Source organism: Silene latifolia, chromosome 2 (genome assembly GCF_048544455.1).
Source record: "Silene latifolia isolate original U9 population chromosome 2, ASM4854445v1, whole genome shotgun sequence".
NCBI classification, from domain to species: Eukaryota; Viridiplantae; Streptophyta; class Magnoliopsida; order Caryophyllales; family Caryophyllaceae; genus Silene; species Silene latifolia.
In genome coordinates, this window is record NC_133527.1 from 61,020,570 (window position 1) to 61,045,656 (window position 25,087).

General features: G+C 36.9%; 2 protein-coding genes and 1 long non-coding RNA gene across 3 annotated transcripts; 1 reads left to right on the forward strand and 2 right to left on the reverse strand.

Moving 5' to 3' along the window:
- Positions 1 to 12,883: 12,883 nt before the first annotated feature.
- On the forward strand, positions 12,884 to 15,016 carry LOC141640867 (protein FAR-RED IMPAIRED RESPONSE 1-like). The gene is made up of 5 exons (XM_074449546.1): positions 12,884 to 13,420; positions 13,545 to 13,896; positions 14,034 to 14,289; positions 14,364 to 14,428; positions 14,652 to 15,016. The coding sequence occupies exons 1-5, from the start codon at positions 12,884 to 12,886 to the stop codon at positions 15,014 to 15,016; spliced, it is 1,575 nt and encodes a 524-aa protein (XP_074305647.1).
- A 6,093-nt stretch (positions 15,017 to 21,109) lies between these two features.
- Positions 21,110 to 21,580, reverse strand: LOC141629732 (uncharacterized). Its single transcript, XR_012537338.1, has 3 exons — positions 21,510 to 21,580; positions 21,276 to 21,407; positions 21,110 to 21,164 (listed from the first exon to the last, which is right to left on the reverse strand). It is a non-coding gene; the product is annotated as an uncharacterized LOC141629732 (long non-coding RNA).
- A 918-nt stretch (positions 21,581 to 22,498) lies between these two features.
- Positions 22,499 to 24,537, reverse strand: LOC141640868 (uncharacterized). The gene is made up of 7 exons (XM_074449547.1): positions 23,967 to 24,537; positions 23,651 to 23,833; positions 23,449 to 23,532; positions 23,269 to 23,354; positions 22,965 to 22,968; positions 22,788 to 22,871; positions 22,499 to 22,680 (listed from the first exon to the last, which is right to left on the reverse strand). Exons 1-7 carry the CDS (start codon positions 24,535 to 24,537, stop codon positions 22,499 to 22,501), a joined length of 1,194 nt encoding a protein of 397 aa, XP_074305648.1.
- Positions 24,538 to 25,087: the final 550 nt, after the last annotated feature.

Sequence of the window (25,087 nt, forward strand, 5' to 3'; positions counted from 1 at the left end):
CAAAGATTCATGGCTAAGGTCCGTAATGGACAAATGTATTTTAAAAGATGACGGTAGTAACTTTCTTGAATGGGAATCCAACATCAAAAGTGCCGCGTTGTTCGACAATGTGCTCACTTACTTGACCAATGCTCCTCCAATCGAGCCCGGTGCAAGAGCTTCATCGGCGGTGCGGACCGCCTATGATGACTATCTGAGGATGTTGAATGATATCAAGAATGTGTTGATATGGTCAATATCCCCAAAGCTCAAGCTATCATGAATTTCTTTAAATGCTTACGAGATTTTCACTCGTATGATTACTATGTTTTCACAAACACCAAAAGTCCGTCAATACGATGCGGCGGCACGCTTCTTTGAAGCTAAGCTTGAGAGGGGCCAAAAGGTTGGTCCCCATGTACTCAAAATTGTCGAATATGTTGACATCCTAGAGCGTCTAGGGTGTAAGATTCCTAAGACTCTTGTGGTGGATCGTATCCTTCACTCACTCCCCCACCAAGTTTTCCCACTTTAGGGTAAACTACAACATGAATGACATGGACAAGAGTTACAATGAAATTCATGCACTCCTCTCCCAAGCGGAGAGGGATATGGAGGCTAGTGGGAGTGAAAAGGGAGATGTTTTAACCATGAAGTTAAAGAACATGTCTCTTGGAGTCAAGAAAGGAAAAGGGAAAGAAAAGTCCCAATTCAAGAAATCGTCAAAGAAACATGACAAGGGAAAGGGGAAGGCCGTTGAGAATGGCAATCCCAAGGCAAAAAGTGTCAAGCTCTCCGAGGCCGAATGTTTCCATTGTAATGGGAAGGGGCATTATAGGAGGAGTTGTCCCAAATACTTGGAGGATCTCAAGGAAGGGCGTGTGACGCCTATTGGTATGATTTCCTCTCTCTATGTGATAGACGTTAATTATGCTTGTACTTCCACTTGGGTACTTGATACCGGATATGGCTCTCACCTTTGTAACCATTTGCAGGGTATAAGGGACGTGCAAGCACTAGCAAAAGGTGATGTGGATCTCCGCATGGGCAATGGAGCTAGAGTAGCCGCCGTTGCCGTAGGGACCTATGTGCTCACTTTAGCTAGTGGTTTAGAGTTTTATTTAAATAAGTGTTATTTTGTACCAACTTTAACTAAGAACATCATCTCCATTTCCGCGTTAGACGCAGAAGGCTTTTGTTTTATGATTAAGGACAAGTGTTGTACTTTTTCTTTTAATGATGTGGTTTATGGCAAGGCCATTTCAATTGGAGGCATTTATGTTTTAAATGATGTTAATGACGTTTATCATATGGAAACTAAAAAGCTCAAAAGGTTGATCCAAACGAATCCTACCTTTGGCATTGTCGTTTAGGCCACATAAACGAAAGACGCATTAAGAGACTTGCTTCATCAAAAGTGCTCAAACCATTTGTTTTCGAATCTTATGGTACATGCGAGTCTTGCCTTTTAGGCAAGATGACTCGTGCACCTTTTGCGGGAAAAGGGACACGAGCTAGTGAGGTTTTGGCTCTCATACACACGGATGTGTGTGGACCATTAACCATCACCGCTAGAGGAGGTTTTCACTACTTCATTATTTTTACTGATGACTTAAGTAGATATGGGTATGTCTAGTTAATGAAGAACAAGAGTGAAGCATTTGACAAGTTCAAAGAGTTTCAAAAAGAAGTAGAGAACCAATTGGATAAAAAGATAAAGACCCTACGGTCCGACCGTGGTGGTGAGTATCTAAATATTGAATTTGATTCACACCTAAAAGATTGTGGTATAGTATCACAATGGACTCCTCCTGGCACACCGCAATTAAATGGTGTGGCCGAAAGGAGAAACCGAACTTTACTTGATATGGTTCGGTCAATGATGAGTCTAACTGAGCTTCCTAGTTCATTTTGGGGTTTTGCCCTCTTGTCTGCAGTATTTTCACTAAATCGAAGCCCGACTAAAGCGGCCGATAAGACTCCATATGAGATATGGACAGGGAAAGTCCCTCATTTGTCATTCATGCGTATTTGGGGTTGCGAAGCGTACGTTAAGATCAAGTCTGACAATAAGCTTGCACCCAGGTCTGACAAATGTCTTTTTGTAGGATATCCAAGGGAAACACGGGGCTATTACTTCTACAATAAACATGAGAACAAAGTGTTTGTGGCTCATGATCCTGTCTTCCTAGAAAAGGAATTTATTTCTAGGAGACAGAGTGGGAGAAAATTTGAACTTGAAGAAGATCGAGAGCCACAAACCGAGAATGAGGTAGAGGAGAACGTGGAGGATAGCATTCCCTATTCCTCTGAAACGGTAATTATTCCTAGAAAGTCAAGTAGGATTTCTAATCCACCTGATCGCTACCTTGGTAACATCGAAGAGGATGGTGTTTTGTTACTTCTTAAAAGTAATAAACCCACTACCTACAAATCGGCCATGTCTAGTCCCGACTCCTCGCTTTGGCTAGAAGCCATGCGGTCCGAAATGGATTCCATGTACGAGAACCAAGTGTGGGACTTGGTGTATTTACCTGAGGGAGTGCGACCCCTTCAGTGTAAATGTATATATAAAATTAAGCTCGGTGTGGATAAACATGTGGATGTTTACAAAGCTAGATTGGTGGCAAAAGATTTCACCCAAGTTCATGGTTTACACTATGACGAAACCTTCGCTCCAGTCGCTATGCTTAGGTCCATTAGGATAATCTTAGCGGTTGCCGCATTTCATGATTATGATATTTGGCAAATGGATGTCAAAACCGCCTTCTTGAATGGGATTCTAGAAGAAGAGGTGTACATGATACAACCTGAAGGTTTTATGGATACATCTAACCCTAAGAAGATGTGTAAGCTCAAGAAGTCCATTCATGGTCCTAAGCAAGCATCTAGGAGTTGGAATCATCGCTTTGATCATGTTATTAAACAATATGGTTTCACTAGAAGTGTGGAAGAACCGTGTTTATACATGAAGTTTAGTGGGAGTAAGGTTGCATTCCTTGTCCTATATGTGGATGACATATTGCTCATTGGGAATGATGTTCCATCACTCACTTCCATTAAGGAGTGGCTAGGGAAACACTTCCAAATGAAGGACTTGGGAGAGGCACAACGAATCTTAGGTATCCAGATCTATAGGGATAGGTCCAAGAGGATACTAACATTGAGTCAAGAAGCTTATATTGACAAAGTTCTTGACCGGTTCAATATGAAATACTCCAAAAGAGGATTTCTACCTATGGGTCAAGAAATTACTTTGAGCAAGTCACAGTCTCCCTCTACCCCTAAGGAAATTGAACACATGAAGACCGTCCCTTATGCTTCCGATGTTGGGTTTATCATGTATGCTATGATTTGCACTCGTCCCGACGTTGCGTATGCCTTGAGCATGACAAGTCGGTATCAAGCCAAGCCTGGTGAGAGTCACTGGATAGCCGTAAAGAACATCCTTAAGTACTTGAGAAGGACTAAGTATTCGTTCTTAGTGTTTGGAGGAGAAACTGAGTTGCGTGTAAGAGGTTACACAGACGCAAGTTTCCAACCGATCGGGATGACATGAAATCCCAATCCGACTATGTGTTTATGCTAAATGGAGGAGCTGTTTGCTGGAAGAGCTTCAAGCAAAGCGTTACTGCGGATTCTACAACTGAGGCTGAGTACCTTGCAGCGTCTGAGGCTGCGAAGGAAGTTGTTTGGATTAGGCAATTCATGGAGGGGCTAGGAGTAGTCCATTCCGCCAAAGATCCTACCACTCTATATTGTGATAACAGTGGAGCTATTTTTCAAGCCAAAGAGCCTAAGTCTAGTAACAAATCTAGACACAGTGAAAGGAAATACCATGTAATTAGAGATTATGTGGAAAGGAAGGAAATTGACATTTGTAAGGTTGGGACAGATGATAATATTGCTGATCCTTTAACCAAGCCTTTATCAAAGGCTAAGCATGATGGTCATGTCGTCGCTATGGGATTGAGACGAGTACCAGATTTTCTTTAGATTATGGATATGTAATAATTGGATAGTGTATCTTTTATTATATATATGATAATCGCATTCATTGTTTTCGCATTCATTTCTTTTATGAATCTTTTATTTAGTGTGACTAAATTTTAATACCTTGTTTATCTGAATACGTTATGGAGACAATGTTGAACACTATTCAAGTTAATAAGATGAACATTGTATTTTGTCCCTAGTCACTTAATGAGGTGACGTCTCGGAGTGACTAGATTGTAAGTCGATTGATGGTTGTTCAACACCATAAGGTCATATGTGATGACTGGTCGATTACATAGGCAGAGTGTGTGACACTTTGCCGGACAGTGACCATTTAAAGAATCCCTAAGTTCTATTATAGACGCCTGGTCGTGGCGGGGATCTCTAAGGTGTTCTAATGAGTCGATACTTTTGACTGGAGACTATTATCTGAGCAGGTGCAGTTTCCGAGTGACTTTGGTTTTTGTCCTAGGTCGTGCCGTGAAAGGAGGCCAAAAGGGCATTTACTAGGTCATGGTGAGCTGTATTGTGCAATAGGATAGATAGGGCATACAGGAATTGTCCACCCACGTTGGGTAACTATATCTCAAGGCCACTCGAGGAGTTAATGACTACAAATGCGTGCCCACGCTCGGAAGTAATCTGTGAGAGATTTTTCCGGTCAGGTAGTCACACTCCCGATCGAGAAAACCACTCACGATGTGTTCAAGTGCAAGTGCGACCTGAAAGACACCTTGCATTGAGTGGGAGATTAAAACGGACAAGAGAATTGGTAGGGCACAACTTGTGTCGGACAAGTGGGAGATTGTTGGAGTTAGTGTCCTCCACAATAGTGCGTTAACATAATAAAACTCATTAATAGAATATCATCAGATATTTAATTATTTGATCCTCGTCAGTTGATTAACGTAAATCGATAACGGTTGGCTGACTAGAGTTTGACGTTATTGTCGTGAGACGGCGGTGATCAACTGACCCCTTTCGGTCACACCTAAAGGAACGAACCCCAATTGATAACTAATTAATTGTATGAGATACAATTTGTTTAGTCCCTTGATTTGTAGACTAAGAGATTAGTCGATTATTTTTAGAGAGATTTCGAGTTGCGAACTCGAGGAGCGGCAGTTATTATTTAATTATGCGAGAATTAAATAATAAGTTTTGGGAAACGGGTTTTAGCTAATTAACTGTTAATTTACTAAAATTGTACTAATTGATTAATGTGATTAATATTAGTACGTAAATAATATGTGTAGTGGTACACGTATATTTACGGATTGAATTGGACGAATTAATTATGGAAGTATTTAAACATGATACGATGTTTAAAATAAAAATTACACGGATTTGTGCGACAAATATAAGAACCAACATGGACCCGTAAATGGTCAAGTGGATCGTGTAAAATAAGAGTAGTGGATGATTACTCACATAATCATTTCACCTTATTTTGTATACTACCATAATTTATCTTATACAAGATTTTGCATGTGATGTAAGATAAAAATATAAGACAAAAATTGTCCACTTCTACACTCTTCCACCCGCCACTTCCCTTCCCATACACTCCATATATTGTTCACATTTCACTCTACCTCACACACACACTTTACATATTTTGCATGTGAACATTATTTCTCTATCTCTCTACAATAATAATTCATCACTAGTATACATTAATAATATTACTAAGATTAGTTAGTGATATTACTAATATTTATCAAGGGAACAATATTAACAAGTTCTAGTTCAAAACTTGTTATTATTATTGGGTTAGTTCTTGGGTGCAACAAGAAGGAGATCTTCTTATTGAAGATTTGCAAGGAGGATCTTCCATTTGGTTTAAGCTCAAGAACAAGCTAGTAAGGTGAACTAGTTTGTGCCCTTTTACCATAAATTCAATGTAAGGAAATAGTTTTTCCTTATACTCTCTTTTTATGCTTTAATATTAGCATGCATGTTACATAGATCACCTAAATAACAATTTATGAGATAAATTAACTTTATTAGAGAGTCTAATATGGATCTATGATCTTTCATGTACAACTTCAAAGACATTTTGTACAACTTCACTGTTATTATGAATAACTTTAGTGCATATTTGTATAACTTTAGTCCAAATTTGTATAACTTTAGTCCATATCTGTATAACTTTAAGTCCAAATAACTCTAGTCCATAAAGTGACATTATTTAGTCCAAAATTGTGCAACTTTAGTCCAAAAATGAAGAGAAATGAGAAGAACTTCAATGACATTTTGTTCAACTTCACTGTTATTATGAATAACTTTAGTTCATATTTGTATAACTTTAGTCCAAATTTGTATAACTTTAGGCCATATTTGTATAACTTTAAGTCCAAATAACTCTAGTCCATAAAGTGTCATTATTTAGTCCAAAATTGTGCAACTTTAGTCCAAAAATGAAGAGAAATGAGAAGAATAAGAGATTTAATATTTTAAGCGTATAACTTTAGTCCAAAATTGTATAACTTTAGTCCAAAATTGTATAACTTTAATCCAAAAATAAATCCAACAAAATTGAAAAAATAAAAACCAAATAGATATAAAAAATAAAAACCATCTAGATCTAAAAAAGAAAAATCAACAAATCTGAAAAAATAAACAAGATGTATATCGTGTGTATAACTTTAAAAAAATGTATAACTTTAATGCACGCAGTGTATAACTTTAATAGACAAGATGTATAACTTTAATGCACGCAGTGTATAACTTTAATAGACAAGATGTATAACTTTAATGCACGCAGTGTATAACTTTAATAGACAAGATGTAGAACTTTAGTCCAAAATTTGTGTAACTTCAATTTATACAATGTATAACTTTAGTAGTTAATAGTATAACTTTATTTTGATTATTGTATAACTTCAGCCCAAAATATGAAACTTGAAAAATAACAAATTAGAAATTAAAAAGAACAAAGATCAAAAATTAGAAAATACAATACAATAATAAATAATTTAACAAAAAAATGTAGTGGACTGAAAAAAGTAGATCTGAAAAAAAAAATCAAAAAAACATCAAACTTTAATAAAAGAAAAAACCAAAAAGACGAGATTTGAAAAAAGACGAGATCTGAGAAAATAAAAAAAGTAACCAACCAAAAAACAACATTGGTATTCAATTAAACAACAACAAAAAACCACAAAGGAAAAAAAAATGTATTATAGTAAATCAAAATAACGACGACTTCACCATCAACAACCAAGAAATATAAAAAAATAAAGCAAATAAAAAAAAGTAAATCAAAAACCCATACAAAAAAACAAAAACGTCCAAAGTAAATAAAAAACCCATACAAAAAAAAAAGTCCATACAAAAAATCAAAAATAAACCAAAGTAAATTTGAAAAATAAAAAAAATGGACAATAAAAAATAAGTAAATAACAACACACAACAAAATAGTATAAATTGTATAACTTTAAAGTTTTAAGGGTATAACTTTAGTCGTAAATAGTATAACTTTAATGTTTTAAGGGTATAACTTTAGTCGTAAATAGTATAACTTTAATGTTTTAAGGGTATAACTTTAGTCGTAAATAGTATAACAAGACATATTTAAACAATACGAGATTAAAAAAATTAACCAATAAAATAAATCTGAAAAATAAAAAAAAAACCATAATTTCTCAACAAAATCAACAAAAAGTAAAGTAAATCTGTAAAAAAAAAAAGTAAAGCAACAAGAACCGGCCTTGGTGGACGCTGATAGAAATCGAAATCGAAACCGCAAAAAAAAAAGTAAAGCAAAAATAGAAATCGAAACCGCAAAAACTAACAAAAACTAAGAACAAAAACCAATAAAATAAATCTGAAAAAAAAGGGAGCCACAACAACCACGCACAGATCCGGCCTTTTTGGCAAATTCGGACGAGGACGAAGACGGGAAAGGCATAAGTCCTGTCACCTTCACCACCATTAACACCCTAAAATTTCAAAGAAAAAAACCACAAAAACGGACCACAACTCAGATCTAGGAAGAAAAAAGAAAAAAAAAATAAAGGAGGAGAAGAAGGAGGTGTCACCGAGGTAGAGAAGGTTGGGTGATTGTTGTCGTTGTGGTTGCCACGTTGGTTGGAGCGGCAGATCTGGAAGGAGGAGAAGAAGGAGGTGTCGCCGAGGAGAAGAAGGAGATGTGTTGGTTTGGTGGGGTGAAAGAGGAGGTGTGACGGTGGGGTGAGCGGTGGCTGGTGGTTTTCGTGCTGGCGGTGGCATGAGTGGTGGGTGTAGTTGTTAGTTGGTGACGGTGGTGATCGAGAGGTCGGTCGTTGGTGTCGTTGTTAGTTGGTTTTTTTTTGGTTTGGTTTTTGGTTTATTAAATGAGAGAAGTGAGATAGAGGGAGGGGAAATGGTTGTGATAATGAGAGGATAGGAATGATTAGTGAGGGGGGAGTAATTGAGTTGGGGAGGAAATTAGAGAAATAAGCATCTTGTTTAGTCAGATTAGTTTCTAGCCCTTCATTTTGAATGAATCTCATCCCTTCATCCACTATATCCAAAGGCTCTTATAAAGACTTAGGGACTTATACGATATGATGGACTCATGAGAACCCTTATATATATATATATATATATATATATATATATATATATATATATATATAGAGAGAGAGAGAGAGAGAGAGAGAGAGAGAGAGAGTGTTAAGATCAAGTAAGTCCACCTCCTAAGTGAGAGTCCATAAGTCCTCTTTAGGGCCATTGGATGAGGGAGATGGATGGCTAAGATCAAAAAAAAAAAAAAGGGATTAATAGGCTAAATTAACACCCCCCCCTCTCATCCTAATTAATCTCAACATCCTAATTAATCACTAATATTAACATATATACTTTTCCACCCAACATCTTCTCTCTCATCTCACACAATTTCAATCTTTCTCTCTCTCTCTAAAACCCAAATCTCTCAAAAACCCAAAAAATCCCAAAAACCAAAACCCAAAAAATCCCCAAAACTAAAAGACCCCTCTCTTCCTCACCGGCCACCACCACCAGCCACCACCGTCGGCCACCATTTGCACCACCGGTCGACATTTTTTTTCCTTCTTCTTCTTCTTCCCAGACCTGGGTGTTTTTGGGTACGTTTTTTTTTTTTTTTTTTTTTTCTGTTTGTGTTTTTTTCCTCCTTCATATCTCTCCTTTTTATTTTAGTCTCAGATCTACTAAATAGATCTTATATTATTTTAGTCACATTTATTTTTTGGTATCTTGTAGTTGTTGGTAGTGGTATTGCTTATATTTATTTTTTTTCGGTTTATTATTTGTAGTCACATTTTTTTTCTTGTAGTCACATTTATTTCTTTCGGTTTCTTATAATTGTTGGTGGTGGTGTTGCTATTTCTTGTAATCACATTTATTTTTTCGGTTTCGGTTTCTTGTACTATTTTTTGTCTTCGTATTTTGTGTGTTGTTTTTATTGTCGGTGAAATTATGAAAAAGTTAGATCTAGTTTTGAAAATTATACCTAGATCTATTACACTTTGAAAATTAAACCTAGATCTATAGTAAAGTTACACTTATATTCAGCGTTATTAAAGTTACACTTTTATCCATTAAAATTACACTTTTTTTTATTAAAATTATACTTTTTTCTATTAAAATTACATTTTTTTCTGTTAAAGGTTACATTTTTCTCTATTATTAAAATTACACTTTTATCTCTTAAAATTACACTTTTTATTATTAAAGTTACACTTTTTCTGTTAAAGTTATATTTTTCTCATTATTAAAGTTACACTTTTATCCATTAAAATTACACTTTTTTTTATTAAAGTTACACATTTTTCTATTAAATTTACATTTTTTTCTGTTAAAGTTATATTTTTCTCTATTATTAAAATTACTTTTATCTCTTAAAATTACACTTTTTATTATTAAAGTTACATTTTTTCTGTTAATATTACATTTTTCTCTATTATTAAAGTTACACTTTTCTCCATTAAAATTACACTTTTATCTATTAAAATTACACTTATCTCCATTAAAGTTATACTTATCTCTATTAAGGTTACCCTCTTAAATGACTAAAGTTATACTCTCAATGGACTAAAATTACACTCTCAAAGGACTAAAGTTACACTCTCAATGCATTAAAGTTACACTTTTAATATGGACTAGAGAATAGAGATACACTCTCAATGGACTAAAATTATAATTTAATGGACTAAAATTACACTTTAATGGAATAAAGTTACACTTCTGGACTAAAATTACAATTTAATGGACTAAAATTATAATTTAATGGACTAAAATTACACTTTAATGGACTAAAGTTACACTTCTAAAATATTAAAGTTACATTTAATAAATCACTCAGTTTACAATGAGTTGTGTTAAAATTTTAAAAAAATTCTCAAAATTTGTCGTAAAATTTGAAAAACGTCAAAACCGCTTTCTTTTTGTTAAACTTACACTTTTTTTTTGTTAAAATTACACTTTTAAAAGAGTAAAAGTGTCATAAAATTTGTATAAACTTTTTCTCTAAAAGAAAAATTTGTATAAACTTATAAGTTTCAAAATAATATACGTCAAAACCGCTTCGTAGTTTAAAATTACACTTTTTTCTGTTAAAGTTACACTTTCAAAATACTAAAATGTCGTAAACTCGTCTCAAAATTACAAAAAAAAAAACAAAAAAAATTACGTCAAAACCGCTTTTTTTTGTTAAAGTTACACTTTTTCCCGTTAGAATTACACTCGTAAAATTTGTATAAACTTTGAAGCATAAGAAGACTTTTTTTTTTTGTTAAGTGTATGATAATGAATTAGTGAATGTATAATTAAACCTAGAGACAAAAAGTGAGATTAATTAGTGTATAAGAAACTCATTAGTGTTAAGTATGCTTTTTTGCTTTCAATCTCAACCATCTTAGTGGAAGATCTAGGGGATGTAGAGAGGACTTATGGACTCAAATATTTAGGTGGACTCATAAGAACTTGACTCTCTCTCTCTCTCTCTCTCTCTCTATATATATATATATATATATATATATATATATATATATATATATATATATATATATATATATATATATATATATATATATATATATATATAAATTGCATCAAGTGAGTCTAAGTATCTTAGGTGAGTCTAGCATTTTAATCTCATCCATTAGATCTACTCCTAATCAACGACTGAGATTAAATCTCAGAAATTATAACAAACGTATAAAAGCTTAGAATTCAAACCTGTCTCTCATAATTCAGTTTCACTTTCTCTCTCCTCCGTCTCTTTTCCTCGCTTTCTCTATCTCTCTCTCTAAGTCGAAAATAATCCTCTGAATCAAACAAACAAACCCTAGGTTCCTGTTTTTTACTCGCTTTTATCAATTCATTCACAAATCAATCAAATTCGTGTGTTTTCCAGGTTCTCGTTGCTACAATGGATGCAGATTCTACCGACATTAACATGCAAACAGGTGATTTCCGTAATCCTTTCGTTTTCAGTTTTCCTTTTCGCGATTTCATCTGGATTCTATGTCGCTGATCATTCGCTATTGTAATTTCATTATTCCGTTGCTTTTCAGTTTTTTAGATTAATCGATTTTATGTTTGCTTCAATTTTAATGACATCCGTTCACTTCTACTTCAATTTGACGGTCTCCTTTCCTTTGATTATTCTCGTATTTGCTTTTCTCTTAAATATTAGGTGCAATCTCCTTGTATTTGTTGTTTTTCCTATCGAATTTTCATATTTGCGTTTTCCTCTGCTTCTGCTTACAATCGCAGTTGCTTTATCGTCACATTCCGTCAATTTTGATTAATTTGTCTTTATTCTGTTGCTTTTCAGTTTTTTAGGTTAATCGATTTTCTGTTTGCTTCAATTTTAATGAAATCCGTTCACTTCTACTTCAATTTACGGTCTCCTTTCCTTTGATTATACTTGTAGTTGCTTTTGTCTTAAATATTAGGTCAAATATCCTTGTATTTGTTGATTTTCTCGTTCAATTTAGGTCAAATTTCATTATATTTGACCTCTTTTCCTGTCTTGTATATTCCTGTTCCCCTGTCTGTATATTCCTGTTCTGCTGTCAATGCTTACAGGCTCAGCTTGTTACAATATCAATGTTACTGTAACACAATCACATATATTCATTTCCATTGCACCTATAACATATGCTATACCACTTCTGGATGTCCTCTTGTTCTGCTGTTACTTCAATGTACTTTAGTTTCTTGTTCTAAATTGTAGTCCAGCCACTTCGCATATTTCCTGTTCTCCCGTCCATCCTTATGTCACTATATTGTCATAATACTAGTATTACTGTAACAATGTTACTCTTTGTAATACCACCGTTGTATTTCAGGTCACTAATACTCGTATTTTCCTTTTTGTATTACAGACTCAAGTACTGTCACTCAACCCCATTCTACGCCAATTGTCCAAGAGCAACCCAATCCTCAACCAAATAATCAGCTTGTTCTATCTCACACGCCTAATGGAGGTGAGCGCTGGATGCGTGTGGTTGAGCACAAGTTTAGACCTACCATTGGTGCAGTTTTCGCCTCCCTTGAGGCTGGAATCAAGTTCTACGAGGTTTATGCTCGGGCATGTGGATTTACCCCTCGGAAGCACGATGAAAACACTACGAGGTGGTGTTGCACACCAAAAATTCGTAGTCTGCAACCGTCAAGGGTTCAGGGAATCTAAACCGAAACAGCGTCCCAGAACCAAGGATGATGAGAATATGGGTGATGGTTCGTCCACAGCTAGTTCAGTTACACGGCGAGTTAAAATCACAAGAATTGGATGCCGAGCGTACGTCAGATTTGCCCTTCTACATGGCCTTGATGGCCCAAAATGGCGATTGACGAGTTTTAAAGTCCACAATCATCGTCTCACCTCTCGTCTCATGCATAGAGAGATCTCGATAAGATTTCACGATCCCTTGATATGTTCCAGAAGACGCTTATCTTGGACAACTCCAAGTTGAATATTGGCGCTGGATTAACCTTTAGACAGGTTAAGGAACTTGTCAATGGGTATGAAAATATCGGTGCTACATTGATAGATTTTAAGAACTTTCAAAGAGATATCAAGTGCTACATTGGGTTACGAGATGCTGACCTTTTCATCGATCGACTCGAGAAACTCAAAGCGACCCAACCCCAGTTTTACTTCGCCTATGATGTTGATCCGCAAAACCGTCTAACAAAGTTCTTTTGGGCTGATGCTACATGTATTAGAAACTACTCATTCTTTGGGGATGCTGTGAGCTTCGACCCTACTTACGGAACCAACAAGTATGATATGGTTTTTACACCATTCACAGGTGTTAATCACCACAGAAAGTCGGTGTTGTTTGCCGGTTGTCTCCTGTTACACGAGGATGACATCTCCTTCCAATGGACCTTTCAAAGATTTCTTGACGCCATGGGACAAAAAGAGCCGCAATTCATGATCACGGATCAATGCCCTGGCATAAAGAAGGTAATAGTGTGACAATGTTATCAGAATAATGAGACTTACTTAAATTTACTCGATTGCCCTTTCCCTATCACTTGGTCAATATCACGTTCGACTTGTTTGTTTCATTATGACTGGCATACAACAGGCTTTCCCTTCTGTTTTCAAGACAGCTAGGCATCGTTATTGTATGTGGCATATTACACAAAAGATCACAGACAAAGTTGGTTCAGCACTCTGCAGAGACACGGACTTCCTTGCTCGCTTCAACGCTGTTGTTTGGGACCCTGATATGGAGCCGTCGGAGTTCGAAGAGAAGTGGCAGAAGGTCATTTCAGATTTCGAGCTGGAAGATAATGATTGGTTGACTACAATGTTCGACGACAGACACCATTGGATTCCTGCCTACCATCGTGACCTTGCCTTGGGCTGCATATTAAGAACAACACAACCATCAGAAAGTACAAATTCGTTTTTCAAGCGCTATGAGAATCACTTTGGTACATTGGTCGAATTTTGGATGAGGTAAACAACTCTTTTTCATTCCTTACGATGCCGGAACAGTGTATGTTAAAGTACCATTGTTTCATTGTTACATAAATAATTTGTTGCCGAATCCTTGTTGCATTAACACCAGGTTCCAAACTGCTATGGACCAGCAGCGCTATACACGAAGGTGCGATGATTATAACAAATGATCACTCATTCCCCGAGCTTAAGACAGAATTACCTATAGAAAAGCATGGCGCTATTATATACACACATGTTGTGTTCAAGGTGTTTCAAGAAGAAGTAATGGCTGCCGATTCATGTGGTGTTGATGACTTTGAGAAGGAGGAGCATGTGCGCATAATTCATGTAATCGATGCTTTGAGACAGACAGAATTTTCAAGGTGAGGTTGGACCTTAGAAGCACGATGCGAGTATGCGAGTGTAAACTGTTCGAAAGAATTGGATTACTCTGCAGGCATATTCTGTGGGTGTACAAGGGCAAAGGAATTGGGCGAATACCAAGCAAGTACATTGTAGATCGTTGGCTAAATAACACACACGCAGCGAACGGGTTTTGATTCGAAAACATTATTACAAAGGATGTGATTTTGACTTGTTACGATAATTGTTTTACTGATAACATTGTCACCATGATAAACGATAACTTTCTTTGTTTTACTTCCGAGCTTGATTCGAATGGGAATGTCATTGAGGATTCATATATGGCTACGTCGATAACATCATTTTTGCAACGTATGGTCAGAGTTCCGTCAGATAGTTGGTGTTCTCAAAACTTTACCTACTGAACACACGAAAGAGTTAGCATCCCTCCTAGTTGAGTTCCGGCAGAAGTTATATATTGAACCGCTTACAAAAGACCAAGAGATGGAGATCTTTGTTGGGCTGCACTCGTCGTCTCAAGTCACTATCCACCCTCCGGAACAAGCACGCAACAAGGGCAGCGGAAAAAGATTGAAGTCAGCTAAACAACAGGCCATTGAAAAAGAAGCCAAGCCAAAGAGGCTATGTGCATACTGCAAAGAAAGAGTTACCCACGACAGGAGAACATGCTCTCTTCGCATAGCTGATGTAGCCGCTAAGAAAGCAGCTAAAAAGAAAAAAGTTTGATACTGTTATGATGTTACAGTAACATTGTGACCTTAGCAATAATTAGTAGGATTTTGTGTTGCTGTGACAATAATATGTCACAAAGAAAAAATAAAGAGTAGAATTGTGTGTTCTTTGTGGCAATAACATGTCACAGAAAAAAGTCATTCGATTTTCCTACATCATAGTTAACATTTTATACAAAGACTTACAACATTTTATACAAAGAATAAATATTGTTTTAGGACCATTGTCCGTCCCGTTTTAGGAGCATATTTCCTAAGTTTTACAGTAACAGTGTTATACAATTTGTTATACGATTTGTTTTGTTTAAGGAAAAGGATTTAGGGTTGGATTAGGCGGCTCTGCGAAGCGGTTCCGCCTAAGCCAACCTTAAACCCTTTTCCGTCCCGTTTTAGGAGCGTTTTTCCCCAAATTTAAATCCCGTCCACGACAGGGTATCACCCGTCCTTCCCTAGGGTTTAGTTTTGGTTTTTTTGCACCACGATTTATTAAGGAAAAGGGTTTAGGGTTGGATTAGGCGGCTCCGCGAAGCGGTGCCGCCTAATCCAAGCCTAAACCCTTTTCCGTCCCGTTTTAGGAGCGTTTTCCCCAAAATTAAATCCCGTCCACGACAGGGTATCACCCGTCCTTCCCTAGGGTTTAGTTTTGGTTTTTTCCCACCACGATTTTTAAAGGAAAAGGGTTTAGGGTTGGATTAGGTGGCTCCGCGATGCGGTGCCGCCTAATCCAACCCTAAATCCTTTTCCGTCCCGTTTTAGGAGCGTTTTTCCCCAAATTTAAATCCCGTCCACGACAGGGTATCACCCGTCCTTCCCTAGGGTTTAGTTTTGGTTTTACTGTAACACTGTTGTACTACGAGCAACCTTTGTTTAAGGAAAAGGGTTTAGGGTTGGATTAGGCGGCTCCGCGAAGCGGTGCCGCCTAATCCAACCCTAAACCCTTTTCCGTCCCGTTTTAGGAGCGGTTTTCCCGAAATTTAAATCCCGTCCACGACAGGGTATCAGCCGTCCTTCCCTAGGGTTTAGTTTTGGTTTTTTCGCACCACGATTTTTTAAGGAAAAGGGTTTAGGGTTGGATTAGGCGGCTCCGCGAAGCGGTGCCGCCTAATCTAATCCTAAACCCTTTTCCGTCCCGTTTTAGGAGCATTTTTCCCCAAATTTAAATCCCGCCCACGACAGGGTATCACCCGTCCTTCCCTAGGGTTTAGTTTTGGTTTTACTGTAACACTGTTGTACTACGAACAACCTTTGTTTAAGGAAAAGGGTTTAGGGTTGGATTAGGCGGCTCTGCGAAACGGTGCCGCCTAATCCAACCCTAAACCCTTTTCCGTCCCGTTTTAGGAGCGTTTTTCCCCAAATTTAAATCCCGCCCACGACAGGGTATCACCCGTCCTTCCCTAGGGTTTAGTTTTGGTTTTATCTTAACACTTGTTGTACTACGAACAACCTTTGTTTAAGGAAAAGGGTTTAGGGTTGGATTAGGCGGCTCCGCGAAGCGTGCGCCTAATCCAACCCTAAACCCTTTTCCGTCCCGTTTTAGGAGCGGTTTTCCCGAAATTTAAATCCCGTCCACGACAGGGTATCAGCCGTCCTTCCCTAGGGTTTAGTTTTGGTTTTTTCCCACCACGATTTTTAAAGGAAAAGGGTTTAGGGTTGGATTAGGCGGCTCCGCGAAGCGGTGCCGCCTAATCTAATCCTAAACCCTTTTCCGTCCCGTTTTAGGAGCATTTTTCCCCAAATTTAAATCCCGCCCACGACAGGGTATCACCCGTCCTTCCCTAGGGTTTAGTTTTGGTTTTATCTTTGTAACACCTTGTTGTACTACGAACAACCTTTGTTTAAGGAAAAGGGTTTAGGGTTGGATTAGGCGGCTCCGCGAAACGGTGCCGCCTAATCCAACCCTAAACCCTTTTCCGTCCCGTTTTAGGAGCGTTTTTCCCCAAATTTAAATCCCGCCCACGACAGGGTATCACCCGTCCTTCCCTAGGGTTTAGTTTTGGTTTTACTATAACACTGTTGTACTACGAACAACCTTTGTTTAAGGAAAAGGGTTTAGGGTTGGATTAGGCGGCTCCGCGAAGCGGTGCCGCCTAATCCAACCCTAAACCCTTTTCCGTCCTGTTTTAGGAGCGTTTTTCCCCAAATTTAAATCCCGTCCACGACAGGGTATCACCCGTCCTTGCCTAGGGTTTAGTTTTGGTTTTTTAGCACCACGATTTATTAAGGAAAAGGGTTTAGGGTTGGATTACTCGGCTCCGCGAAGCGGTGCCGCGTAATCCAACCCGAAACTCTTTTCCGTCCCGTTTTAGGAGCGTTTTTTGACAATTTTAAACATAGTTACATAATCGTTGTCCAATTTAATATACCACAATTCTAATAGTAAATTGGACAATTAACCGAATTAAGATGTCATTCATTAAAAACAAGTGTTACAAACACTGATTACAAACGAAATACTTAGAAACAGTAACAATAGTTAACTTAAATATAAGTCATCACGATAAGCATAAAATAATAATAAAGGAAATATTAAATCTTTTACTCCCTTCTTAGTCGTTTATTCACAGGAGGAGAATGAACGCTGCTTTCGCCCTCTAGCAACTCTCTTTTCAGATTATTCCTGTAACCTTCCATCTCTTCAATAGCTTTGACAACAAGAGGCCACTTCCTGTTAATCGAAGGGTTGAGTTTAGCATATGACTCCCTAAGAGCTGTAACACCAAGGAGAAATTGACGGTCTAAATCAGTTTCAGTGTATTTCTTCAGCTTATTTTCTTCTAGCTATTTCCCAATACACTTGTTTTCCGCCATCAGAAACTTGATATGAGCTTCAGCATTGTTCAAGTCATTTTCAAGCACTTGTACTCGTTCTACCATTTCTATTACCTTACTATCAGATGATATAACATGCTCAAGTAATGAATCTCTATGCCTTGTCATTTCTTCAAGTTCAAACTTGGTGTCTTCTAGTTTCCTTTGAATTCGTTCCATTTTTCTCTTGCTGCAACAAAAAAAAAAACCCCATTAAAACAGAAAAATAAACTGTTTTCCCTAAATTAAAGAAAACAAAATCTATTTATAAACAAACAGAAACTGTTTTCCCTCAATTAGAGCAAGGTAGTCATATAATAAATGATATTTTAGCAACAGTTGTAATATTAAACCATCGATAATCTTTATAGATATTTAATATTACAAAAGATTAAAAAAAATTAGACATGAAAAACCTTTGAATTTGTCTTGGCTTATTTTTTTGTTTAGAAAATGAAGTGTAAATGTTGAATGAAAATGAGATTATTTATAGATAATTGAAAAAAACAGAACAGTTTAAAATAAATAAATAAATAAATAATTGCCTTGAAAAATGTCACTTTGAACAAAGTGCAAAACTGTTTTAGAAAGATAACTGCTGCAGATTGTAGAATTCAAAGCGTCAAAACCGTCTGTTACAGTAACATAATTGTGTTTTTTAAAAATGAGATTATTTATAGATAATTGTGAAAAACAAAACAGTTATTTTTTTTAAAAAAAATTAACTGCTTTAAAAACCACTTTTATTAACTGCTTTGAAAACTGTTTTTAAATGATGATTGATGTTAACCACGTGCATGTTCCCCATAATTAAGTCCAGTTATAAATGCTGCACAGAGTGGAGAATTCAAAGCGTCAAAATCTTTTATTCTAATTTTCATTTATTACTATCACAGTGTTACAGTAACATTATTTTCATTTTGTCTCGACTTTTTTTGTTTAAAAAAAAAACACTAACATTTTAAAAACTGTTTTCAAAATTAAATGCTTTAAAAAAAACAGTTAATTTTTGAATTCCAAACGACAAAATAAGACATGAAATTTATCCAACCCATGTTTCGTATTCCCTATGAAGTGCAGTTATAACAGCTGCAAGAGTGAAGAATTCAAAACGTCAAATTATGTTTTCTCTTTTCACTCTTGAAATCACACACACATTCTGATAACATAGTTAATGAATTACGCATATAATAAGTTCTTTATTACGAAACAAACTTATTTGTAATATATTCCAAAATATTCAAAAATATGTTCCACTGTCTATGACAGCCACTATTACGTTGTTAAAGTAACATTGGTTTAGAGTACATCACTTGATTTTTACTTTAAAACGAAGTACAGGCATTTCGGTGTTGAGTGGCTTCGGTTCATTCTCAATCGGTGGTTCTTTGTCTGACAATTCATCTTCCGTTGCCTTCCCTTTGAGCATTCTAGCGGCTTCCCTCCTTGCAGCTATATCTGGCCAGATTGTTTTCTTTGATTTTTGAAGATTTCAACGGCGTCAACAATTCAGCCCGTATTTTGTTGATGTCAGCCATGAGCAAACATGCAGCAATTTGGGAAGCACATGCCCGCCGATAAAATCTGTTGTTGAGCAAAGAAGACTTGTTTGCATATCCCAAAAAATTGGAGACGGCTGTCATAGTGATACAGGCTGACTCTTCAAATACGGAAGCCCGTTTCTGCCATTTAAACTTCACATTTACCACAGGATAGCGGAGCATTTCGGTTACCCTCACGCCGCCCTTTGTGTCCAGGTAGTCACTCATGCAACCGGCCTGTCAGAAACAGAACATTAATTTCCTTTTACTATCAATTAAGAAATCTGAGTAATCAACAATGTTACAATATAGGTGTAACAGTAACACTGAAACAACATAATAATGTTACAAAGATACATATTACTTTATAACATCAAAATCAAATCGAAATCGTAAACATACAATTCGACAACTCGGGGGACTTACTCACGCCATTGCGATGTCGTAAGTGAATGAAGACTCCCGATTAGCATACGATTGATTTGTCGATAACACTAATCTCTTTGTTGAGGAAATTAATACACACACGTAGTAGTGATAGCCAGCCAAACAAGGTATAAAAATAAGTTCGGCATCAAGTCTGTAATTTGCCTTGCTCGCGTTGATGAAATTATCCCAAATTTCAAACAACTCGTTCTTTATATCGACTGTTCACTATCCTCCCGCATCACAAATGAGAGCATCTTTGTAGTTTTAAAAAAAAAAAAAAAAATGTAAGGGTTAGATTTCCCTTGTAAAAGAATCATATGTTATTGAACGAAGCGGACATTTAACACCGATGCAACTTACCATGTGACCTAGTCCTAAGTAAAGTATGGTTGGCCTGCTTTGCCCTTGTGCCTCTTTTTTGCTTTGTTCTCGACATAATTCAAAAGTAGAGACCAGCATTCAAACACCATCCAATTGGTGTGACTCCTAGGACGTAGTGAGAGTATATCAGCTCTTGTCAACCTCTTGTTGTCTCCAAACGCAGCCAGGATCTCACTTTATTCGGAACCATAAGAGTCGATTACTCAAGAGTTTTCGCAGAAACGATGTAACATAAACAAAGTGATTAAAAAAAACTTTTACGAAACGATGTAACAAGAAACACTTTCACAGTAACAACAAGTATTTTACCTTTTGTGGAAGTCGATATCATCCATAAACGCATAATCAAGAACGTGCCTTCTCGGATTAGTTGTCTTTGGACAACGAGTTTCGATTTGCTCTCATAAATTCAGAGACTAGGAATATATCACCGTCAATTTCACCGTGACCTAGAGAACATCCCATAGCATCATCTTTATGAAATTTAAATATTATCTCCTCATCTTCACCAATTGCTCTAGGAGAACGCTTGTAAGCAACCGACTTCACCCTCGGCTGTTTGGGCTCTTCCTCCTTTTGTTTTTCCTGTGGCTTCTTTGTTTTTTCCTCTTCCTTTTTTTCCTCTTCCTTTTTTCCTTCTTCTCTTCCAGCCTTCTTTTTTTGCAAAAGACTTTTCCTTGATTGTTCCCTTTCATTCCTGAATTTTGATATCCTCCCTTGCACCTCTTTTCGTACTTGATTCAAATCGCTAAGAACAAGTATTGCACATATTTCAAAGACGGTACAACATTCTTTTCCGTTCATCCCCACTCGAGTCAAAAACCTTCCCGTGTAGAAAGCCATGTGCATCATCATGAAAACCCCACAATCCACATTTTTTGAAATGCTCTGCCATTTAAATTTCACATTCTGAAGTGGGAAACTTTCCACTTTGGAGCCTTTTGCAATTTGCATTTCTGACAACATTTTCCCCATGATATTTGCCTGCACAAAAAGTAATATTGTTACTGTATCTATGTTACTGTAACAATGATTTCCAATTTTTTAATGGAAATTTAAAGGTATAACATTGTTACTGTAAGTAAAGAAACTTACCGCATTTCTTGCCATTTTTGCTTTTCGGGATCTGGCATACAAGGGTTTGTTGTCTAGGTAGTCAACGGTTTTCGACATGAAATTTATGCAAGCACAGAAAAAGTGGTCCTCCAGAATGAGTGGAATGAATATCTGCAATTAAGCGAGATATATATCATTGCTAAAAAATGTAACTTCTATACACTCTACTTATATAAGAATTAAAAAAAAAATATTAACAGTAATGTGGTTTACCATATCACAGTCGAAATTCAGTGGACTCGGGTTGTATTTGATCCACTGTGTGAAGGACAGCAAAACTTCACTTTCTAAATATCTGTTTTGAACGGGTTTTCCAACAAACATAGTTGCTAATGCGTCCTACAAAAATAAATATAAATACAAAGTCAATAAACATTATAGAAACACAAAATCAATAAGAATAAAAATTTATTTATTACAGTAACATACAGATTGACCCAAGCCCATGAAGATTCTCAATGGTGTATCACTTGCTACCTTTCTGGAGATGAGGTCATTGAGCAACATTGACCAACATTCAGTCACCATTATATAAATACGCTCACCAGGAGCCAATGAAATTAAATCTTCCCTTGGAATGAAGTGATACTTCCCATACGAGACAAGCCTTTCCTTGTTGGACAATGAGATGTAATAGTCAGAACACCTTTTAATAGAGTAACAGTTTAACAGTAACAACTATTCAGTTGAAACAGTATTCACTTGCAAAGTAAAACGTTTTGTTTATCACAGTGCAAGAGTAAATAAAGTACTCACGTATCTGAGAGGTTCTCGTCATCGTCGATAAAACAATAGTCAATTGTTTCTTTCCTAACTTCAAGAATAGGCGCCATTATCTCCTTGTGTTTTATCATACTCTTGGACACAAGTGTTAGATCCGGAGCTGGTAGTCCACATTCAATTGTGCGGCCGTAGCGAGGATCCATCACGCGCATCCAGTCTTGATTGTTTCGACATGTAACAAATAGTGGTCGCCGATATCTTCGTCGTAATTGTCATACGGGATCTCATCACCGCAATCATCAACAATATCAACTTCATCATCGTCGTCATCTTCTCGCTACCTGATCGCACTTTGAGTAGTTATTGGTTCTTAAATCGCAACTTGTCTCATCATCACCTCACCGGGTTTTTCTCCTTCCTCGCCTTTTTCATCATTCCCATCGGCGTCTTCATTACCGTTGCTTCATCCTCCTTCTTTGTTATCTTCGTTTATATCGCCAAAGATTGTCTTCATCTTTATCATCATCGTTCTCTTCATCTGGTTTTTCATTCCCATCATCCTCTTCTTCATCTTTATCGTCATCTTCCTTTTCATTTCCCTCACTGGTTGGTTGGTCATCAACCTGGCCTGATGCATCATCATCGGCCTCTTCCTTGTTATCTGTGGCACAAGTAATTGAATTGAATATAAATTACTATTGTTTTTCGGACCAACAATGCCTCATAGTTATACTAACGGTGTTCTTTCAAATTTGCTACTTCAATTACCTTGAAGATCCTTCGTCACCGCCTCACTCGTTGGGTTCTCTTCAGCTTGGCCCGATGCATCATCTTCTGCCTCTTCCTTGTCATCTGTGTAGCAGATAATTGAATATATATATCACTGTAAACTTCTGATAAAACTACGACACAGTAACAACGTTACTATAATAGTGTTACAATAACAGTGCTAACAGTATTACATCAGCTAATACAACGAGTGCAAATAGATTTCTCTATTACCTTCGGGAGATCCTTCTTCACCGCCTCATTGGTGGGTTGTCTTCGAGCTTGCCGATTCATCAACTTCCGCCTCTTCCTCGTCATCTCGTATTACGGGTAATTGGATTCAATATATATTAACAATTTTTCTTTGAACCAAAAAAGGCACAATAGATACACTTTGTAAATTTCTTTAAAATTACGTCACGGTAACATTGTTACTGATTACATCCTCGACACAACGAGTTTAAATAGATTCATCAATTACCTTCAGGAGATGCCTCTTCACCGCCTCACTAGTTGGGTTATCTTGGTGCTGGCTCGATGCATCACCTTCGGACTCTTCCTTGTCATCTGTGTAGCAGATAATGAATGAAAATATATTACTAAATTGTTTGTTAAAAAAGCACCCAGTAACAGAAAGCCTATAACAGCATTACACTATTACCTTCACCAGATCCATCTTCTGGCTCGCTAGTTATTTTGTCACCCTGCCCTGACGCATCATATTCATCAGCATCATCGTTTTCATCTAAAAGGAAAGTAATTGATTATTAGTAATTATTTGTAAAATGAAAACTCTATAACAGCGATCATGTAATAGTGTTAGTGCAAGTGATTAGATTATTGTAGTATTGTTACTATATTACCTTCATCAGATGCATCTTTATCATCCTCGCCACTCCCCTCTTTGTCGTCTTCATTTTCTTCTTCTTTATCATCCTCCTCCTCTTCATCTCCGTCATCCTCTTGACCTTTGCCAGATTCATCCTCTTCATCTGCATCATCGTCTTCATCTGCATCATCCTTTTCCTCTGCATCATCCTCTTCATCTGCATCACAAGTAAGTAATTGAATATTATATTACTAACTATTAATATATATAAAATATTACAGTAACAGTGTTATTGTAAAAATATAACTAAAAGTAATAACAAAGAATAACAACATTACTCGATCTATTACCTTCACCAGATTGGCTTTCAGCATCCTTTACATCCTCCTCTTTGTCCTCTTGGTCTTCTTCCTCTTCATCCTCCTTTTCCTTTTCATCCTCTTCATAGTCTTCCTCCTCATTGGCACTTTCTTCATCGTTATCTATGTCCGTGCCACCCTCTTGAAGCCTCTTGTTTTTAAGACGACTCTCAACATCGCCGCCATCGTCATCCCCGTCCTCATCATCATCCTCTGCATCATCAGTCCCGTCATCATCATTGCCATCATCATCATCCTCTGCATCATCAGTCCCGTCCTCATCATCACTTTCCACTCCGTCCTCCATCTCATCTTGCCTGTCCTCGTCATGAACCTCCTCATCCTCTTCATCATCTTCTTCAAGATGTTGCTCACTTAAACTGCTTAATACTTCCTTTACCAGGGATTCTGACTTAACTGTCCTAGGACTTTTCTCTGTTGGAAGTGGTTCCAACTTCCTACTGACTTTGGACCTTGTATATACCGGGAAGTCATTCGCCCTCCTCTTCAACGATTCAACCTTTCGCACAACATCTTCGGCATATTTAAGGTATTCAGGCATTAGTGGTGATTTACTTTTTTACGCTTTGATTCGAAAACCTTCGATCGAGCAAATCTCTCGTGAACAAGGTTGGAATCCCTTCTATACATCAAAGAACATCGGTCGGTCTCCTAAGTCAATAAACCGGACAGAAAGAAATGAATTAGATACCGGTTTGGGAGTTGTAACAATTGCAGACAATTAAATTTATAAAAACAACTCACATCAACAGCTTTTTCCTTCAACTCGGCATCTGTTTCAATGCCAGGAAGCTTCTCCATCAAGATGTACTCCCTTCCCTCACTACTCTTAAGAAAAACTGCCTCGTCATCCTCACCTTCATCGATTCTCGCCCATCCTATTTACGAAACATATTAGTAATTAGTAATTAATATTAATAATTAACAATATAGTAAGGTAACAATAATGTTATTACAAAAAAGCATTACGATAACGATATTACAGTGACCATATTACAGTGACGATATTACACTGACAGTGCCACATTACCTTCAGCTGGGGATCCCTTGCCAAGGCAAATAGGATAGACAGTTTCTGACATCTCATTAGC